The sequence below is a fragment of the Furipterus horrens genome, unplaced genomic scaffold (genome assembly GCF_987537825.1).
Source record: "Furipterus horrens unplaced genomic scaffold, mFurHor1.1.pri manual_scaffold_4, whole genome shotgun sequence".
In the NCBI taxonomy this organism is placed as follows: domain Eukaryota; kingdom Metazoa; phylum Chordata; class Mammalia; order Chiroptera; family Furipteridae; genus Furipterus; species Furipterus horrens.
The window spans coordinates 1,711,725-1,728,330 of NW_028327174.1; the positions used below are offsets into that span (position 1 = coordinate 1,711,725).

General features: G+C 62.6%; 1 protein-coding gene across 1 annotated transcript in view; it reads right to left on the bottom strand.

Moving 5' to 3' along the window:
- TBC1D22A (TBC1 domain family member 22A) overlaps positions 1–16,606 on the bottom strand; it is a 136,531-nt gene that overhangs the window by 80,872 nt on the left and 39,053 nt on the right. The window contains exons 5-7 of the mRNA XM_090272247.1: positions 5,043–5,113; positions 2,736–2,864; positions 65–127 (exon numbers count right to left, since the gene is read on the bottom strand). Of these exons, the coding sequence (XP_090128373.1) occupies positions 65–127; positions 2,736–2,864; positions 5,043–5,113 (263 nt within the window). The remainder of the gene's footprint in view (positions 1–64; positions 128–2,735; positions 2,865–5,042; positions 5,114–16,606) is intronic.

The window sequence follows — 16,606 nt, forward strand, 5'->3', positions numbered from 1 at the left end:
CGGTGGGCACAAACCACCCCGTGATGGGACGCACCCCAGCCAGCACCCCCTACGCCACCCTTACCTCGGTCACTTTGGGCTGAAGCATTAATGCCTCTGGACTCATTCGTGGGATGTCTATGTGGATCTGCGGATGGAAGAGAAAGAGACGGAAGATGACAAATGTCACTCCAAGTGTCACAATTACAACAGTGACGCTCAGCGATGACAGTGAGTTGGCTCCAGCCCTGGGACACGGCCTGTGCCCCTGCCCCCCATCCCCGCACACACTCTCTGCAGGGGCTCCAAGGCCCGGCCCCATAGGCCTGCTGCCAGCCCGCCGCACCAGGGCTACTGCGCAGGCGGAAGCAGAGCGGCCCTGGGCTGCGCAGTGACGCGAGCCACGGCCGTTAGAAGTGCTGGTTCCATCTCTGACACGCGGAGCACCACGCTTCAGCTGCGGCGGCCTCTCCCTGGAGCCCAGACCGTTTCCTCCGCCGCCCACGTCCTCGGGGAGCACAGGGCTCTGTCACCGGGAGCTTTAAAACCTTCACCTGACACGAGCGTCACAGTCATGCTCCCCACAGAGAGGAACACACGTGCGAGGACGAGGAGCGACTGAGCAGCCATCGGGGCCTGTGCTGGCGTCACGTCCGCTCCCCGCGCCGGCCCACCTTATCCCCACCCCCACGCCCGGGGAGGCGGCCTGCGGGCCCAGGGGAGGCTGCGCACTCTGAGTCGGGTCCCTTCCCCTGACCTCGGGTGGCTCAGGACGGCCTTCTCGCTCCGCCGGGTCACACTGAGCCCCAGGCACATCCCGAGTGGCATGCAGGAAGGGCACGTGGTTGCTCAGCAAGAGGACTGCCGCAGGGGCCAGGAGCCAGCACACCCAAGTGTCCAGAGAACATGGCTTTGAGGTGCCAGTGGGAGGAAGTGGGACGGAGCCAGGTAATGTGGGGGCGGCCAAGGGGCACCAGGCCTTGCCACCTCCAGTCCCTGAGCAACACGCGCCCAGGAGACCTGTGGGCCAAGAGGAAGGAAGGGAACGGTCCGGGCGCAGGGGAAGGGTCAGAGGGCCCTGGCAAGAATGAGAACCCTCCACATCCCGTCCTCAAGGGCCACCACCGGAGCGCTGCCGCCTGCAGCCCCACCCACATGGACACGCGTCTGTCCTCAGCACGCCCAGCGGGGCCCGGCGCACAGGAGAGCCAGCAGCGGCAGCAACATGTCTGCTCAGCGGACAGGACAGTGGATCCCAAACAGCAATGGCCACCGTCACCCGAGCCACCAGGAGGAGGCCTTCCGCCAGGCCAGACACTAGCACGTGTGCGCCTCCAGACCCCGTCCCTCACCCGCAAGGACAGGGCCGGGCGGTGTCTGCAGAGCTCCCAGGGAGGGGACGACACTTCCCAAGACTCTGTGACTCTGATCAGCTCCAAGTGCTCAGGACAGAACACCCCCAGCACAGAGCAAATGCAGAAATCAAAGGGACGGGGGACACAGAGGCATGGGGACACAGTCCCCCAGGGCGTGGGGGGGGGGGGTGGCGGCCCGAGCCAGGGCCGGGGCTCAGCCGGTCCGCTCACGGGGGGAGCGCCGTGCGTGGGCTGCAGGGAGGCACCAGGGCACCTGGGGCCCAAACCAGGCCAGCTCTGCTGTGACTAACAGTGCGCCCAGGAGGGACGGCCGGGGGGCAGGTTCGCTGCACAGCCAGGCAAGCAGGCCGACCCGAGGCCGCCCGCCACGCGGCACGTCTCTCTCAGTCACGCACGTGCAGAAACCTCTGGGACCCGCAACGATGCAGCGCGTCCTGTTACCGATCGCGGCGGCTGGCAGGGAGCACCCGCTTTTAACTAACCCTCCCTCACGAGACCCCTAACAGGAAGCGGCTTGGTGGGTCTCCCGGACAGATGCCAGCACCGCCCTCGGAGCCCTTTTCTTAAACAGAAGCACAACAGAGACACGCGCAAAGCAGTGCCAGACTCAGCCTCTCTGAACCCGTGGGGCGGGAGAGCAAAGCAGACACGCTACACTCCCCGCAGCAAGTCCCAACCCAGGCCTGTCGGCCTGACATCCGTTGGGGCCCCAGCGTGTCAGGGCCTGGCCTGGGGGGCGCCGGGGAGGGACAGTGTGCAGCAGCGGGCCAGAGGCAGAGGGGCTCCAGGGGACAGGGACGTGGGCCCCTCCTGCCCTGTCTGCCCCACCGCCGTCAGGCAGCGGGTCTTCCTCAGCGGGGCGTCTCCCCTGCACGCCGACGTGGGGAAGGTGCTTCCCAAGAATCCATTACGTCACAGGGCCTGGGGTCACCCAGCGGAGGGGAGCCTGTCCCTGGATCTTTTCACGCGTCTCCACCCGTCTGACGGGTCCGCGAGCACGGCCCCCCTGGGGTGGGCAATCGGCAAAGCACCCGCACCCAGAGACAGGGTTTCCCGGGAGGGATTCGACCCGGACGCGTGTCAGGAGCAGCAGGGGGTCCCTCTGGAGCCCGGAGGGAGGCTGTGCTGCGGACGAAGGACCCGTCTCTGCCCAGCGGCAGCACGGGCCACTCGGCGTGCTCACACCTAACAGAGCCAGTGAGAACGCACACGTCTCCAAGAGCTGTTCTAGCAGCAAATTCTGGACATGCCATGAATCAGCAATCAGTCATGTTCCTCAAGCTCATCTCTGTGCTAGGAAACAGGCCTGTGGCCCAGTCGGGCCCTGCGAGACAGAGCGTCTCCCCAGGAGCCCCCGCCGGGCGAGGAGGAGGTGCGCACCTGCCTGAACGTGTCCTGGTGAGCGTCGTCGTTCCTGGAGTCGTAGTACTGCCCGACGAAGGCGAAGTACTCCTCGCGCTTCCGCTGCAGCGTGGCCGCCCTCCGGTCGGCGTTGGCAGGAAGGTAGCCCTGGCGAGGAAAGCGACGGGTCAGTGCTCGGCCTCCCTGGCGAGCAGTGAGAGAGGCACAGGCGCAGCAGGCCCCCCGGCCGCCGGCCCTGCGCTGCCCAAGTCCCGCACCCCCACCCACTGAAAGCAGGGCCCAGGGAGAGACGCCCCCCTCCGCAGGTCTCCCCACCTCGAAGAACGCAGGAGTCTGTGGCCATGCTTCCTGTCTGGCCGCTTACAATGTTTCGCCTGCAGAATTCACACACGTGGCAGCAGTGACAGCCCCCACTGCTGGTCCCCGGCACCCAGCGGTGTCTGAGTCAGAGTGCGCTCAGTCCACACTGACTGAACGACTGGACGAGCCAGCCAAGGGGCCCTTGAACAGGCTCCCGGCTCCATGCGCGCTGGTGCACAGCCTCAGCGCCCCGCACTGACATGCTCAGGCCCCAACCGGTGGTCACCGGCCAGGGCTCCTGCTCACCCAGCCCCACTGCCCCATGCCCTCCCCCAGGGAGCTCCGTCGCAGCCTCCAGGACGCCCCACGGCAGCCCATCTTCCCCCGAGGCCCGGCCCGACGCCGCGTGAGCGAACACCGCCCGGGACCGCACTCCCCGAGCCAGCGCCGCCTTGGGAGGACGGCGTTGCTTGCTGACCTGGCCCTCGTTCTCACCCACCTGTCAGCCCGGGCCATAACTTCTCGCCCCTCCCCACCGCTCACGGTCCCTGGCCCCCCATTTTCTGCACAGCTGCGCTCTCTCACACACAATTCCTGCCTGGGTCCTGTAACTCCCATCTGACCCCGGGCCAAGGGCCCCTGTGATCAGTGAAAGGAACACACACACCAGAGACCCCCCCCCCAACTGTCCTTCCCCAGCCTCCCAGGACCCCTGGTGACAGCTCTGCCACCTCCCCTCCGCTCCTCTGTCCCCAGTCAGTGCCTGGGCAGGACAGGAGGGCCCGAGCTGTGACCCGTGAGGCCTGCCCCCAGGTCAGTCTGGAAAGCTCGTAGCCACCTGGGAGGACAGCGGGGACGGGACAGAAACGCTTACGGAAACAAACAGCGAGGCAAGCGGCCGCAGCAGGTCTGACTTTATTGGCAAGAGAGGATTTCATCAATAAATATTCACTGCACAAAGCTGCCACTGTGCTGAGGATTACGAGGTACTAAGCTGCAAATTTATTAAGACTCATTAGCAAGAAAGAGTCTTTTAAATACTGGAAGTCAGACCCAATTTAGAGCAGAGGCTTCCCTATCGACTTGGCTCCAAAACCAACTCGGACGGCAGAGAAGGAAGCTGCCTGTTACTGCGGGGCTGCCCGGCGGGGCCCGCCCACGGCCGGCACGGAGCCTGGGGGGCTCCTGATGCCACCACACCCTGCCCCGGGTCCCTAAGACGGCGGGCGGCCGAGGGCGGAGGAAGCTGGGACGCCATCCCATCCCAGAAACGAACTCTCTCTGACCCCATTGGTTCCCGTCGCATCATTAGCAACAGGAGAAAGGGAACGCGGTCAAACGTGCGCCCCACCACTGACCCGTCGGAGCTGAAGCCGTCGCCCACACTGGGGCTCTCCTACGTCCCAGGTTTGAAAAGCCCACGGTTATTTGTAAACAAAAGAATCAGAGAAAAACAACACAGCTGCCCTAAGTGACTGCTTATCGTTTCCCGCCTGCCTTGTCAGACCCAGCCTGCGATGGAGCAGAGGAGGGGAACGCCCGCTTAGCCCAGAGGCCTGTGTCCCTGCAGCAAGAGTGGGTGCTGCCTGTGCCCCGATAACCGGCCACTCTCCAGCCAGACAAGGGGGCGGTCCCCACAGGAGGACAGATTGGGGGGGCGGTCCCCACAGGAGGACAGATTGGGGGTGTGGACCTCACAGGAGGATAGATTTGGGGGGTCCCCACAGGAGGATGGATTGGGGCGTCCCCACAGGAGGATAGATTTGGGGGTCCCCACAGGAGGACGGATTGGGGGGGTCGGTCCCCACAGGAGCACAAATGAGGGGCGGTCCCCACAGGAGGACAGATTGGGGGTGCGGACCTCACAGGAGGATGGATTTGAGGGGTCCCCACAGGAGGGAGGATGAGGAGCGGGCCCCACAGGAGGGCGGATGAGGGGCGGGCCCCACAGGAGGACAGATTCAGGGGGCAGTCCCCACAGGAGATTGGTGGCGATGAGCAGGCCCGAGTGGACAAGACACTTACTGAGAGGAGCTTCCACGCAATTGGACGAACCGGCTTAGGGACCCCGGACCAGCTCAGCTTCCGCAGCTCCTCTGTTGGCCAGAAAGAGACAGGGGAGAGTGAGTTTACACCCAGTGAGCCACCCCCGCGTGCTGAGAACCCCCCGCAGTGCTCCGGGCAGGGAGCCCCACAGATGCACCCAGATGAACCTACACAAGGAAAATCTCAGAGAAGAGGAGTTTCCGCCCTAGTCAACAGTGCTAAATGTCACCTGCTCACAGGTAACTCTCAGGACATGTCTGTAAATGCACCCCAAGTAGCCCCAGCACCCCCAGGACAGGTGAGGACCACACGGGGCCAGCTGCCATCCACGCCCCCTCCTTGGGTCGCACCGCCTTCTCTGCTTTTCTCTCCGCCCCCCCAAACGCCTTTCCCCCAACTGAACACCCAGACGAGGCTTTGCTCCCTGTGGTCCCATCCCCCCCACCCCGATCGCTGTCAGGCTGCCTGCAGGTGGCCCCCGGCCTGGCCCTGAAAGGAGCTGCGCCTGCCTGTGTGCAGCCTGGACTGCGGGTGTGGCCTGTCACACACTCTGAGGACAACGAAGTTTTCAGGGAGTCCAACTACCCAAGTCACGGTCCCCTGTACAGACATCAACAGACGGGCCAGGCATGCTAGCCGGGGACCGAGGGAGCGCTCCGGAGCCTCCCGGGGTGGGAGAGGCGCAGCGGGGACAGAGAGGCAAGGGCGAGGGCCCCGAATGCCGTCTGGCCTTCCGTGTCTCCTCGCGGGCCCCGCTCACATGCCCCGAATGGCTAGAAACCCACTCCGACTTGTAGGTGCAGCAGCACTCAGTCGGCCCCACTGAAAGCACAGCAATTATTTCTTCCTTTAACTGAGGCGCCTACTGTCCCATCAGGTTCTCCTCCTAACAGCTCGGGGCTGATGATTAATACTAGGAATAAAAGGAATGATTAAGGAGGCAACTCTGGTAATACAATCAACAAAAACAAAGTCCTGACGTCTCATCTCTTTCCAATTACCAAAGCCTGAGCCAAGTAAGCAGAGGACAACTGGGCGACAGTCCCCGCAGTAACTCGCGTTCCCAGCAATCCCAGGAAACAGCACGTCTTCCCCAGGTCCCCAAGGACAGCACGGAAAGCAGGGCCTGACGCCCAGGCCGCACGGGTGGACGGTCAGCAGGCAGCTCCCGGGGCCGGTGCCACCGACGCGGCCCCGCCTTCTGACGGCGGCTGACGGGGAGAGCCGGCAGCAACCTCAGGCTGCTGCGCCCTGAGCCTGCCCCTCGAGGGCGGCGCCCCCGCTCAGGGTCCCGGGCGCTGGTGCAGGCGAAGGTCGGACCCTGAGCTTCCTTGCTGAAGGGGGGCCTATCCGGCCCTCCACACAGCCCGCGGTAATCAGGGCTGTGACCCCACCGTGTCACGACGGCGCGGCTCGGAGGAGTTAGGGGACCGGACAGGGGCCAGCGGGGCTGAGCTGGCTTCTCCGCCAGGGCCTTCCCACTCCCCTAACTGCCTTAACAACAAGGGTTTTGTGACACAGGCCAATCCCACTGACGGATGTGGACAAAAGGGTCCCCAGAAGAGTCCTGGCGACCGGGCGGCACCAGGCGTGGCAGGAGGAGCCCACGAGCAGGCCTGACCCCAGCAGCAAGCACGAAGGGAGAGCACAGGCCCAAGAGGCGATGCGGCAGCAACCTCATGCTCCCGGATCCCAGACTCACAGTTATAAAGCTGTCAACCGTAGCTTTAAAAATCTGCTTATTCAGCGCAAAGCCGGCCAAAATCCCGGGGGGTCTTCTGTATGTGTTTGAAACTTGGAAAGTTGACCCTAAATTCATCTAGAAGGCAAAATGCACAGGAACAGCCAATAAAACTTATCAAAAAGCACCCTGGCTGGTGTGGCTCCGTGGACTGAGCACCGACCTACGACCCAAACGGTCGGCGGTTCGATCCCCAGTCAGGGCACAGGCCTGGTTGCAGGCCAGGTCCCAGCTGGGGGTGTGGAGGCAACCCCACATCGATGTTTCTCTCTTTCTCCCTCCCTTCCCCTCTCTCTAAAAATAAATATCAAAAAGGATCATGTGAAGGCACTTGCACTAACAGATAAGACAATAAGAAATAGAGCTACAATAATTAAGACAACGGGGTTCTAAGAACAAGACTAAGGAAAAATGATCAAGAAACAGAATGAATAGTTCAAACCAAACCGGTATTTAGTTATAATGAAAACCATATTTCAAATCAAGGAGCCTGTCAACCAATGACACCCAAACAATTTCCAGATGATTAAAAATTCAGAGATCAAAATGGTGTGTGTGTATAAAGGAAAAATAAAAAATGCACAAGAAAATATGGGAATGTTTTGATATTTTCAGATGAAGGACTTCTCAGCAAGACACAAATCTCGGAAATTATAAATACGAAGATTCACAAATTAACCAGATAAAAGTTTGCAATAACGGTGTGGTCAAAGACACCGTAACATTCAAAAACCGAATGACAGACTTGACAAATACACGCAACACGTAGTATAAAAGGTTAGTATGACTAACATGTAAAAAAGCACATACAACACTGAGATCAACGTAAGGGAAACAAAAACTTCACAGAGGAGGAAACAAATGTCTGATAAACACACAAAAATAGACACGTCTCCTCAGCGGTGATCAAAGAACACCAAACTGAAACACGAAACCTGTCAAACCGGATGACGTTTTAAACGACCGAGACCCAACACGGGCTGCGGCCGCCTCTCCTCCGGAGTCTTAGGGCGGGAGCTTCGATCACCGACCTGAAACCTTCACGCTTTCCTGATACGGACTCTTAGAGGGACACATTTCCCCCACGCTCCGTTCCAGTCACCTCACAAATTTTGATGTGCGCTGTCATCACTGAGTTCAAAATATTTTTAAATTTCCCTCGTGATTTCTTTGGTACATGAGTTAGTTAGAAACATGTTGGCAAATTTCCAGGTATTTGAGGCCTTCCTGGTGCCTTACTGCCGGACGGAGCCCTGGTGACAGCTCCTGGTCAGGGGACCCTGCAGTCACGTGCGCTGGCTGGGCACACGGCCTCTAGGTGAGGGTGCCCCGTCCGCTGGCGGGGGCTGTTCTGCACCCCAGTGAGGCCCGGGTGGCTGACAGCGCTCCTCCCCGCTTCCACGCCTCTCGCTGTTACCACGAACCACGTTTTATCCGTCACCCAGGGAGGGGTGTTGAATTTCAGCCTCCGAGAGTGAATCCGCCTGTTCCTCTGTTTCCGTCCACGTCCGCGTAATGCCCCGCGAGCCCAGTTACCAGGCGCACACACATTTGGAGAAGATATCATCGCCTTAGTGACTGAACCTTCTCTCCCTATGAAACATCCCACTGTCTCTAATAAAACTGTCTTGGTTATTTTTCTGACGTTACTATGAGCCAACGAGTTTTCTTATGATGAATGTCCGCAGGGCGTGAGTCCTCCCAGCCCCGAATTTCCCAGCCCGGGTCTGGCTGCCCCTCCGCGCCCGCCCTGTCTCTCTGACTCAGACTGCAAAGCCACGCGTCCTCGGAGCGCGAGCGGAAGCGGGAGACAGTGTCAGTCAGCCGAAGGCAAGTGAGAAACAGACTTCTTTCCTCCACAGCAGTGGGTCTGCTTTCTGGAAAGTAAAACTGGGAAATATTTTCAGGAAAACAATGGCAACACCACAATTCTGGGCGCGTCTGCACTGGGAAGGCAGCACTTCTCGATGTGCGTCCCACTCGGGAAATCGTAACGGCAGACGCTCCGTGACCTGAGGAAGCACAGGGTGGAGGAGCAAACGCGGGACGCGGGCCAGGGCCCTGCGCCTCTCTGCAGCTCACGCCCTCCTCGGAAGGTGAACAAATAGAAGTTCCTGCCTCGCCGAGTCCCAGAATTTCCCCAGGGAACCAAGAGTGACACCTGGGAGTGCCTGGCAACCGTGACACCGCGCGCACAAGGGCAGGAGTCTGCTGTGCTGGCTGAGCCCAGACCAGAAAGCCAGTGGGGCTCACGCATCCCAACTGGGCGCAAATCGTCACGGTGAAAGGGAACCAGAAAGCCATCACCAGACAGCTGCCGGGGCGCCAGGACACAGAGCCGCAAACCACGCAGGCCGTGCGGCTGCAGGCAGCGCCCGCTTCCCAGACTCAGGAGGCCCCGCCCCTGGCAAGTGACTCCGGCAGGACCAGCCTGGAGGTCACACACCCCAGGTACTCGCAGTCCAGTCGTGACCCAGAGTCATGGCCACAGCAGCACGAACAGCAAATCCCGAGTCCCCCAAACTGAGCCTGACCACGCTGCGTGGGCGCGGACCAGGGGCGAGCCCTCTGCTTTGGGAGCAAAAGCAAGCCACGGGGCTGGCCTGGGGAAGGCTGCAGGAGGTGCGGAGGAAGGAGAAACAGCAAAGAAAGAAACCCAGAGAGCGCCCCGGGGAAGCATGGGGGATGGGGGTGCTCTGGCTGCCACATGCCTTCCGCAGCCCCTCACTCTGCCCGCTCCAAGGAGCAGCTTCTCTCCGGCTCCAAGAGGAGAGGCGGGCCCAGACTCCAGCGCCTAACCACGGCTGGAATGGCTCTGGAACCTTCATTGCTACAATCTACTTAATAAAGTTTTGCGATGTACCTTCTCTAAGTGCAACTTCCTTTTACCTGAAGGCTTTCCCTTCCAGCAGCAAAGGTGTGCGCTAAGAGGCACCGGAGGCTTTAGGTGTGGACAGGCACTCCTGCAGGGGACCCTGCCAGCCGGGAAGGGAGCGGGAGCAGGGTGGGGTGAGGAGGCGCAGGGAGGGCTGGGCAACCTGGGAAGCGAGAGGTCCACCAGACAGAGAGCCGGGAGGGTCCCTCCGCTGGGGACCTCTGAGCCCAGCCCTGGGGGCTCCGGCGGGGCCTGGCAGTGCCTGAACAGCAGAAAGGCCTTTGTCTTTACGGAGCGAGCTAACGGGCCTGCGGGGCTGTCACTAGTTCCCGGCCAGCACAGGAAGCACAGGGCAGGGGCAGGGGAGGCATGATCTCCAGGCTCTGCTCCCTGCTGGGTCAGAGCAGGTGTCCCCACAGGGAAGGGCATCTGGAGGCGCGACTTCACAGGAAAGGACGTCATAACCACACAAGGGGAGCTGGGCCACCAGCTCCCACAATCCCCAGTTCTGCGCTGCTCACACACAGAACCCGCAAGCGCCAGCGGGAAGACACGGCGAGTCTGCTGCTTCCAGACTCTGGCTGCACCTCTACAGTTTAAAATCCAGGCAGATCGATGTTTAAAAATATATAAAAACGAAACAGAGCTGCATTCTATTCTAGAAGCTGTGCTATGATGATGTTCTGCCAAGTCATTCAAATGAGAGGAAACAATTTCTCAAAGTTAAGTTTATCACCAGCTCTCAAATGGCCTTCACCAAAAAGAGCCTGGAAGAGCGACGCTCCCCGAAGGAAGGAGACTCCCACGCTCACGCCTGACAGAACGCGGACCCGCTGACTGCTGGGTCCGCAGGGGCTGCAGGACCGTGGCCGGCAAACAGGGTTCCTCCCCCACAGCTTTAGAACAGATTTCCCCACCTGAGCTCGCTGTGTCAGAACCGGAGAGAAACACAGTAACAGGTGTGCGCACCAAAAGGGATTCTGGGAGTCACATTTCGGTCCTGTCCTTCGCTTTTGTTGCGCTTGATTTCAGTAGCTTTAACAGAATTACTTGCTTGGATCCCAAGTGGAATCCTTTTTCCCCTGTCCTTTTTCTTTTTTTAGAATTACTTTAGTGGACATATTAATTCACTCAGTGGGAAAAAAAAGTCCTATTAAAACATGGCTGCTCTGTGAGCAAGGCCAGGACAATGACTCCACCCTCCACGGGGCAGGTGTCCTGAGAGTTCCAGGCCACCTCCTCCAAGAAGCCCCCCACCGCGGGCCAAGCCAGCCCCTGAAGGAGGCCACCGCCCAGCTCAGCAGGTCCTCTCCCACAGCACAGACCCCTCCCAGCGGCAGCGGGGGCAGGGACCAGGACGGCTCACGGCCCCCAGAAAGCGGGGCAGTGACGCACGTGCCCAGGACGGCTCTCCCGGGGCGCGCTGCAGCGCTCGGCCCGCGGGGCTGGGCTGGAGGCGGACGGGGCCAGCAGCGCCAGGGAGCAGCGCCCGGCCCAGAGCCGGCGCCCCTTCCCCCCTCCCTCCAGGCTGGCCCTCACGGCAGTGAGCCGGAAAAAAGGGACAGGACTAAGTGTCAGGAGCCGTGGATACGAACAACAGACGCATAACCCAAAGGATCTTAACAGACATGGCTTCAAGGAAGACACACAAACAGCCACTTAGCCCCGGAGAAGACGCCCAGCACCACCGCCATCAGGGGAATGTAACCGCAGGAGACGCCGCTTCGCGCCCACTCAGGGCTGTAAGCAAACCCGGGGACACGGCAACCCCTCCCAGTGTTGGCGGGACGTCGCACGGCGCTGCCCCTTTGGAACAGGCTGGCAGGTCCCCAAAACAGCCAGCTCAGAGTTACCGTGGGACCCAGCAATCCCACGCCTCGGTACCTACCCGAGACATGAGCACACCCACACAAAGGCCTGCACACGAGTGCCCGGGGTGGGTGACGTGGAAGAGCCAGAAGGGCAAACACTCCAGGGGCCCCTCCGCCAGTGAGTGGATGACGAAGGCGGCCTATCCACACAGCGGAACGCTGTCCAGCCCAGAAAGCCTGCAGGGCGCACACTGCAAGGCAGGGGGGCCTAGGGGGCCACGCGTGATGCGAGTCCACGCCCACGAGTGTCCAGAAGCGGCAAATCCACAGGGACCGCACGCAGATGCCTGGCCGCCTAGGCCTGGCGGGGGATGGGAGCGGCCGCTGAGGGTTCGGGTGTCCTTCCGAGCCCTAGGGCCCGCGGCAGTGACGGCGGCACAAGCCTGCAGACACGCTCACCACCACCGAGCTGTGCGCTTAAATGGCGAGTTCTCCCTCAGCAGAGCTGTTAAAGAGCCTTGGGTAGGAATTTCTAGAAGCCATTTGCCATCCCAGCTGCCCCTGAGGACGGGGGGTCTGGGATAGGGCTCCTGGCCAGGAAGCACAGTGACAGGGCACCCACGTCTGACCACGGCTGAGGACGCTGAAGGATTCTGCACAGCGGAGGGGCAGGCTGCATGTGGAGGCCCCACCCCCAGACAGCAGGACGGCGGAGGAGTGACAAGAGCCCCCCAGGGCCCCAGCCTTACTGACACCAACACAAGACTGGCCTAGGCCTGCTCGGGGGCCGTGCTCACACCTGGCCTGCTCGGGGGCCGTGCTCACACCTGGCCTGCTCGGGGGCCGTGCTCACACCTGGCCTGCTCGGGGGCCGTGCTCACACCTGACCTGCTCGGGGGCCGTGCTCACACCTGGCCTGCTCGGGGGCCATGCTCACACCTGGCCTGCTCCGGGGTCGGGGGCCGTGCTCACATCTGGCCTGCTCCGGGGTCAGGGGCCGTGCTCACACCTGGCCTGCTCGGGGGTCAGGGGCCGTGCTCACACCTGGCCTGCTCGGGGGCCGTGCTCACACCTGACCTGCTCGGGGGCCGTGCTCACACCTGGCCTGCTCCGGGGTCGGGGGCCGTGCTCACATCTGGCCTGCTCCGGGGTCAGGGGCCGTGCTCACACCTGGCCTGCTCGGGGGTCAGGGGCCGTGCTCACACCTGGCCTGCTCGGGGGCCGTGCTCACACCTGGCCTGCTCGGGGGCCGTGCTCACACCTGGCCTGCTCGGGGACTGTGCTCACACCTGGCCTGCTCGGGGGTCGGGGGCCGTGCTCACACCTGGCCTGCTCCGGGGTCGGGGGCCGTGCTCACATCTGGCCTGCTCCGGGGTCAGGGGCCGTGCTCACACCTGGCCTGCTCGGGGGTCAGGGGCCGTGCTCACACCTGGCCTGCTCGGGGGCCGTGCTCACACCTGGCCTGCTCGGGGGCCGTGCTCACACCTGGCCTGCTCGGGGGCCGTGCTCACACCTGGCCTGCTCGGGGACTGTGCTCACACCTGGCCTGCTCCGGGGTCGGGGGCCGTGCTCACACCTGACCTGCTCGGGGGCCATGCTCACACCTGGCCTGCTCGGGGGCCGTGCTCACACCTGGCCTGCTCGGGGGCCGTGCTCACATCTGGCCTGCTCGGGGGCCGTGCTCACACCTGGCCTGCTCGGGGGCCGTGCTCACACCTGGCCTGCTCGGGGGCCGTGCTCACACCTGGCCTGCTCGGGGGCCGTGCTCACACCTGACCTGCTCGGGGACTGTGCTCACACCTGTCACAGGCCTGTAGGAGAACAGGAAGCACTCCATGCTTGCTCAGAGCGCGCCCTGCCCAGTGGAGCCCACGCAGGCCACATGCAGCCCGGGGCAAGCAGCGCTGAGGGCCGCCCTGTGACTGCATGTCCTGGGGGAGCCGCCTCCAGCCCACACCCCAGCCTCAAGGACAGTCATCCCACTGCTGGCAAACGCAGGCAGACGGTCACGCTCACAGGTGGTCCCCATGGCGCTGCTGGTGTCTCTGAAGATGTAACTTACGTGTCTAACAACAGGCAATTAGCTAAATCAGTTACAGTTACATCCCCTTTTTACTAACAGGAAATCCAGACACACACCCAAAATGTGAGGGAAAACTGGCGTTTCCCAGTCCACAGCCAGGAAAGCAGCGCGAGGGCAGTGGCTGTCCTCCCAGCCCCGCCCCCACCCGGGAGCCGCCACCCGTGAGTCACTTCACAGGCCCAATGACACCGCTCTCCTTCAATGCCATCGACCCCACAGCCGCCGCTGCGTGGCATTTAATTAACAGAAAGGCTGCCCTAGTTCACGCTGAAAACCTGAGTCCTTTCGCACAAGGCAGAGCTGGAGGCTGGCTCCCGGGCTGTGCCGCGGACCCGCTGCAGACAGAGCCCCGCCGCCTATCGCTCAGCGCTGAAATGTACGCGTACCTGAGACAGGCCTAGGTCCGTCCTCCTCGGGGCCGCAGGCCGTCCGCTTCTGACCAAAGTCGTGAGAGGCTGGGCCAGCACGCACGGGCCTCTGACACTGGGGTGCTCTGCTGTCCTCAGGCACGGCCTCACACGGCCCCCAGGGAGCCTTCTGCCACATCCGCGCGTCTGGCGAGGGCCCTGGGGCTAGCAGACCCCTTCCAGTCCCCTGTCCCTCCCGCACCGGCTGACTCGGCCCTCACCCCTCACCTGGAGGAGCCCCTGGATGTCCCCCGGGGCTGAGGAATTGCAGACAGTCAATGATAAGCCCAATTAATTTTAGATCAGTTGCAATGTAACTACAAAGGCAAAGCGGCACGACCCCACAGCCCCTGCGTGTGATTTCCCACGTAAAAGCACAGACGGAGGCTTGAGAGAACCACCCAGGGACAGCTGCGGACTGACTGCAAGCCCACGCTGGACCACGGTCCACCCGGCCCGGTCAGACGGGCTCCTTGTGCATCCTGGGGGCCGACGCCAAGTCCATGGTAATGCCCAGCGCCGAGCCAGGGACCGGCCGCGCTCCCCCACCACACCACACCGCGGCGCTCACCCCGTCCTCCCCTGGGCACGCACCTCTGCTCCTGCCAGCATGAGCTGCACCTGGCCTCAGCCTGCCTGCACCTGACCAGGGCTCCCCGAGCACCAGGCTGCACCCCAACCCCCAGCATCACGGCTGCACAGGCAGGTGGGGACCAGGTGACTAGTGACAGAAGCCCACACCTGTGAAGCGGCGAGCAAGAAGCACGGGCCCTGGGCGAGTGTAGGACGCGCTGCCGCGGGCCGGTCACCCCGGCACACGAGAACCAGCCCATCTGTGTGCAGGCAGGGGGACCACCCAACACCCGCTTTCATGCAGACGCGGGGACGCAGTCGGTCACCACGTCGGGACAGAGGGGCGACCCACCCGCATCGGGGCCCTGCGGTGGCCCTGTGGAGGCACGGGGGACAGCTCCTCATTACTGAGGCCCCAGCAGGGGTGGGAAGACGCAAGCCACTGCTGAAGGTCACTCACCTGGGGTGACACTGAGGAGAGTGCCATCCTGGGGCCAGCGGGGCTGCACATGTCAGCGACAGTCCCGCGTATGACTAAAAATCAGCAGCCCAGGTCGGCAGGTGCCTGTGGCTGATGCAGCGAAGGATGAATGAGCAATTAGGGGTCTGATTACGGGGGACGTTAAACACCCGGAGTCTGATCTCCGTCCTGGGAGCTGCAGGCAGCTGTTCAAGCCCAAGTGCGGGCTGCGATCCCATTTGCTTCACCTCCTGCTGGTCCACAGAGCGTGTTCCAGGGAAGAGGGAAGCCAGGAGACTCGCTGAAGCAACTTCAATGACAGGCAGAGATAATAAAGGTCTGCGCGGGGCAGGCCCATCAAAGGCCGAGAGAGAACGGAGGAGACAGCGCAGGGACGCTCTGAGCGAGTGGGGACAGACAGGCTCCAGCAACGACTAGACAGAGACACAGAGTGGCACACACCTGACAATGACCCCCAGCTGCACTCTAGGTAACAGAGATCTGTGCTGCACGACTGAACAGGATGTGGGGGGGCAGCGGGAGCAGCGGGGGACGAGTCCTATGTGTGGCGCCATGACCCCACGCCGGGGCCGAGCCCACATTTGTCTCCAGGGGAGTGTCTCGCCCTCAAGAGGCAATCCTATCCCTTCTCCAGAGGAGTCTGAGGCTCGGTGTGAGACCTTCCTTCCACGCTGGGCACGTTTCCGGCAGAGAAGGTCCCAGGACGCCACGTGGGCACCTCCAGACGACAGGGCCTAGGGCCTGGAGCTCCGAGGGTGAGCTGGGGGGGTTGGGGGGGCTCGAATCCAGGGAGAAAGGGCTCGAGAGCACACGTCCTCGGTACGCACATGGGCGGGACAGCGGGGAGTGGGTCAGTCACAGGGGACCATCCGGAGATGATGCAGGTCACAGACGCCCCAACAGAAACACTGACTCCCCAGGCAGAAGAGCAGTGCACCCCCAGACCAGCCCGTCCTGGCAGCCCACCCACTCACCGTGGGCCCCCGGCCCAGAGCAGGAGGCCCCGTCCACAGCAGGTGCTGCAACGAGGGCTGCGGGGGCTCCTGCCTCCCCCTGGGGCACAGGGGGCAGAGCTGGCCTCCCCGCCATCCGCTCGCAAGGGCCCTGGGCCCATGGGGTGTTGTGGTGACTCCCAAAGCCCAAATGCAGTCGCGTGGGGCACTTAGGAACACTTCTGTGTCGCAAAGCACACCTCCAAGCAGCTGCAAGGGAAGCCCCAAGCCCCCAACGAGGAGGGGCGCACAGACGCTGTCGCCAGCTGGAGGAAGAGCCAGTCACGGGCCGCGCCCTCTCCAAAGGCTCAGAAAGCCATGTGCCCCGGATCCGCGGCCAGGCAGGTGAGCACACGTCTGCACGGAGGTGTCCCCGCGCCTCTCAGCACTGCGCGGTCCTGTCAGACCACGGGGCGCCCTGCCTGGGGCTGCTCGGGCTGCGACGGCAACGACATCAGAGACGAGGGACCTCTGGACAACAGGCCGGAGGCTGCCAGGCCCAGGTCAAGGCACCGGCAGGTGCAGAACCTGCTTCCTGGCTCACGACCGTCTTCCTCCTGGGAACCCACGTGGCGGCAGG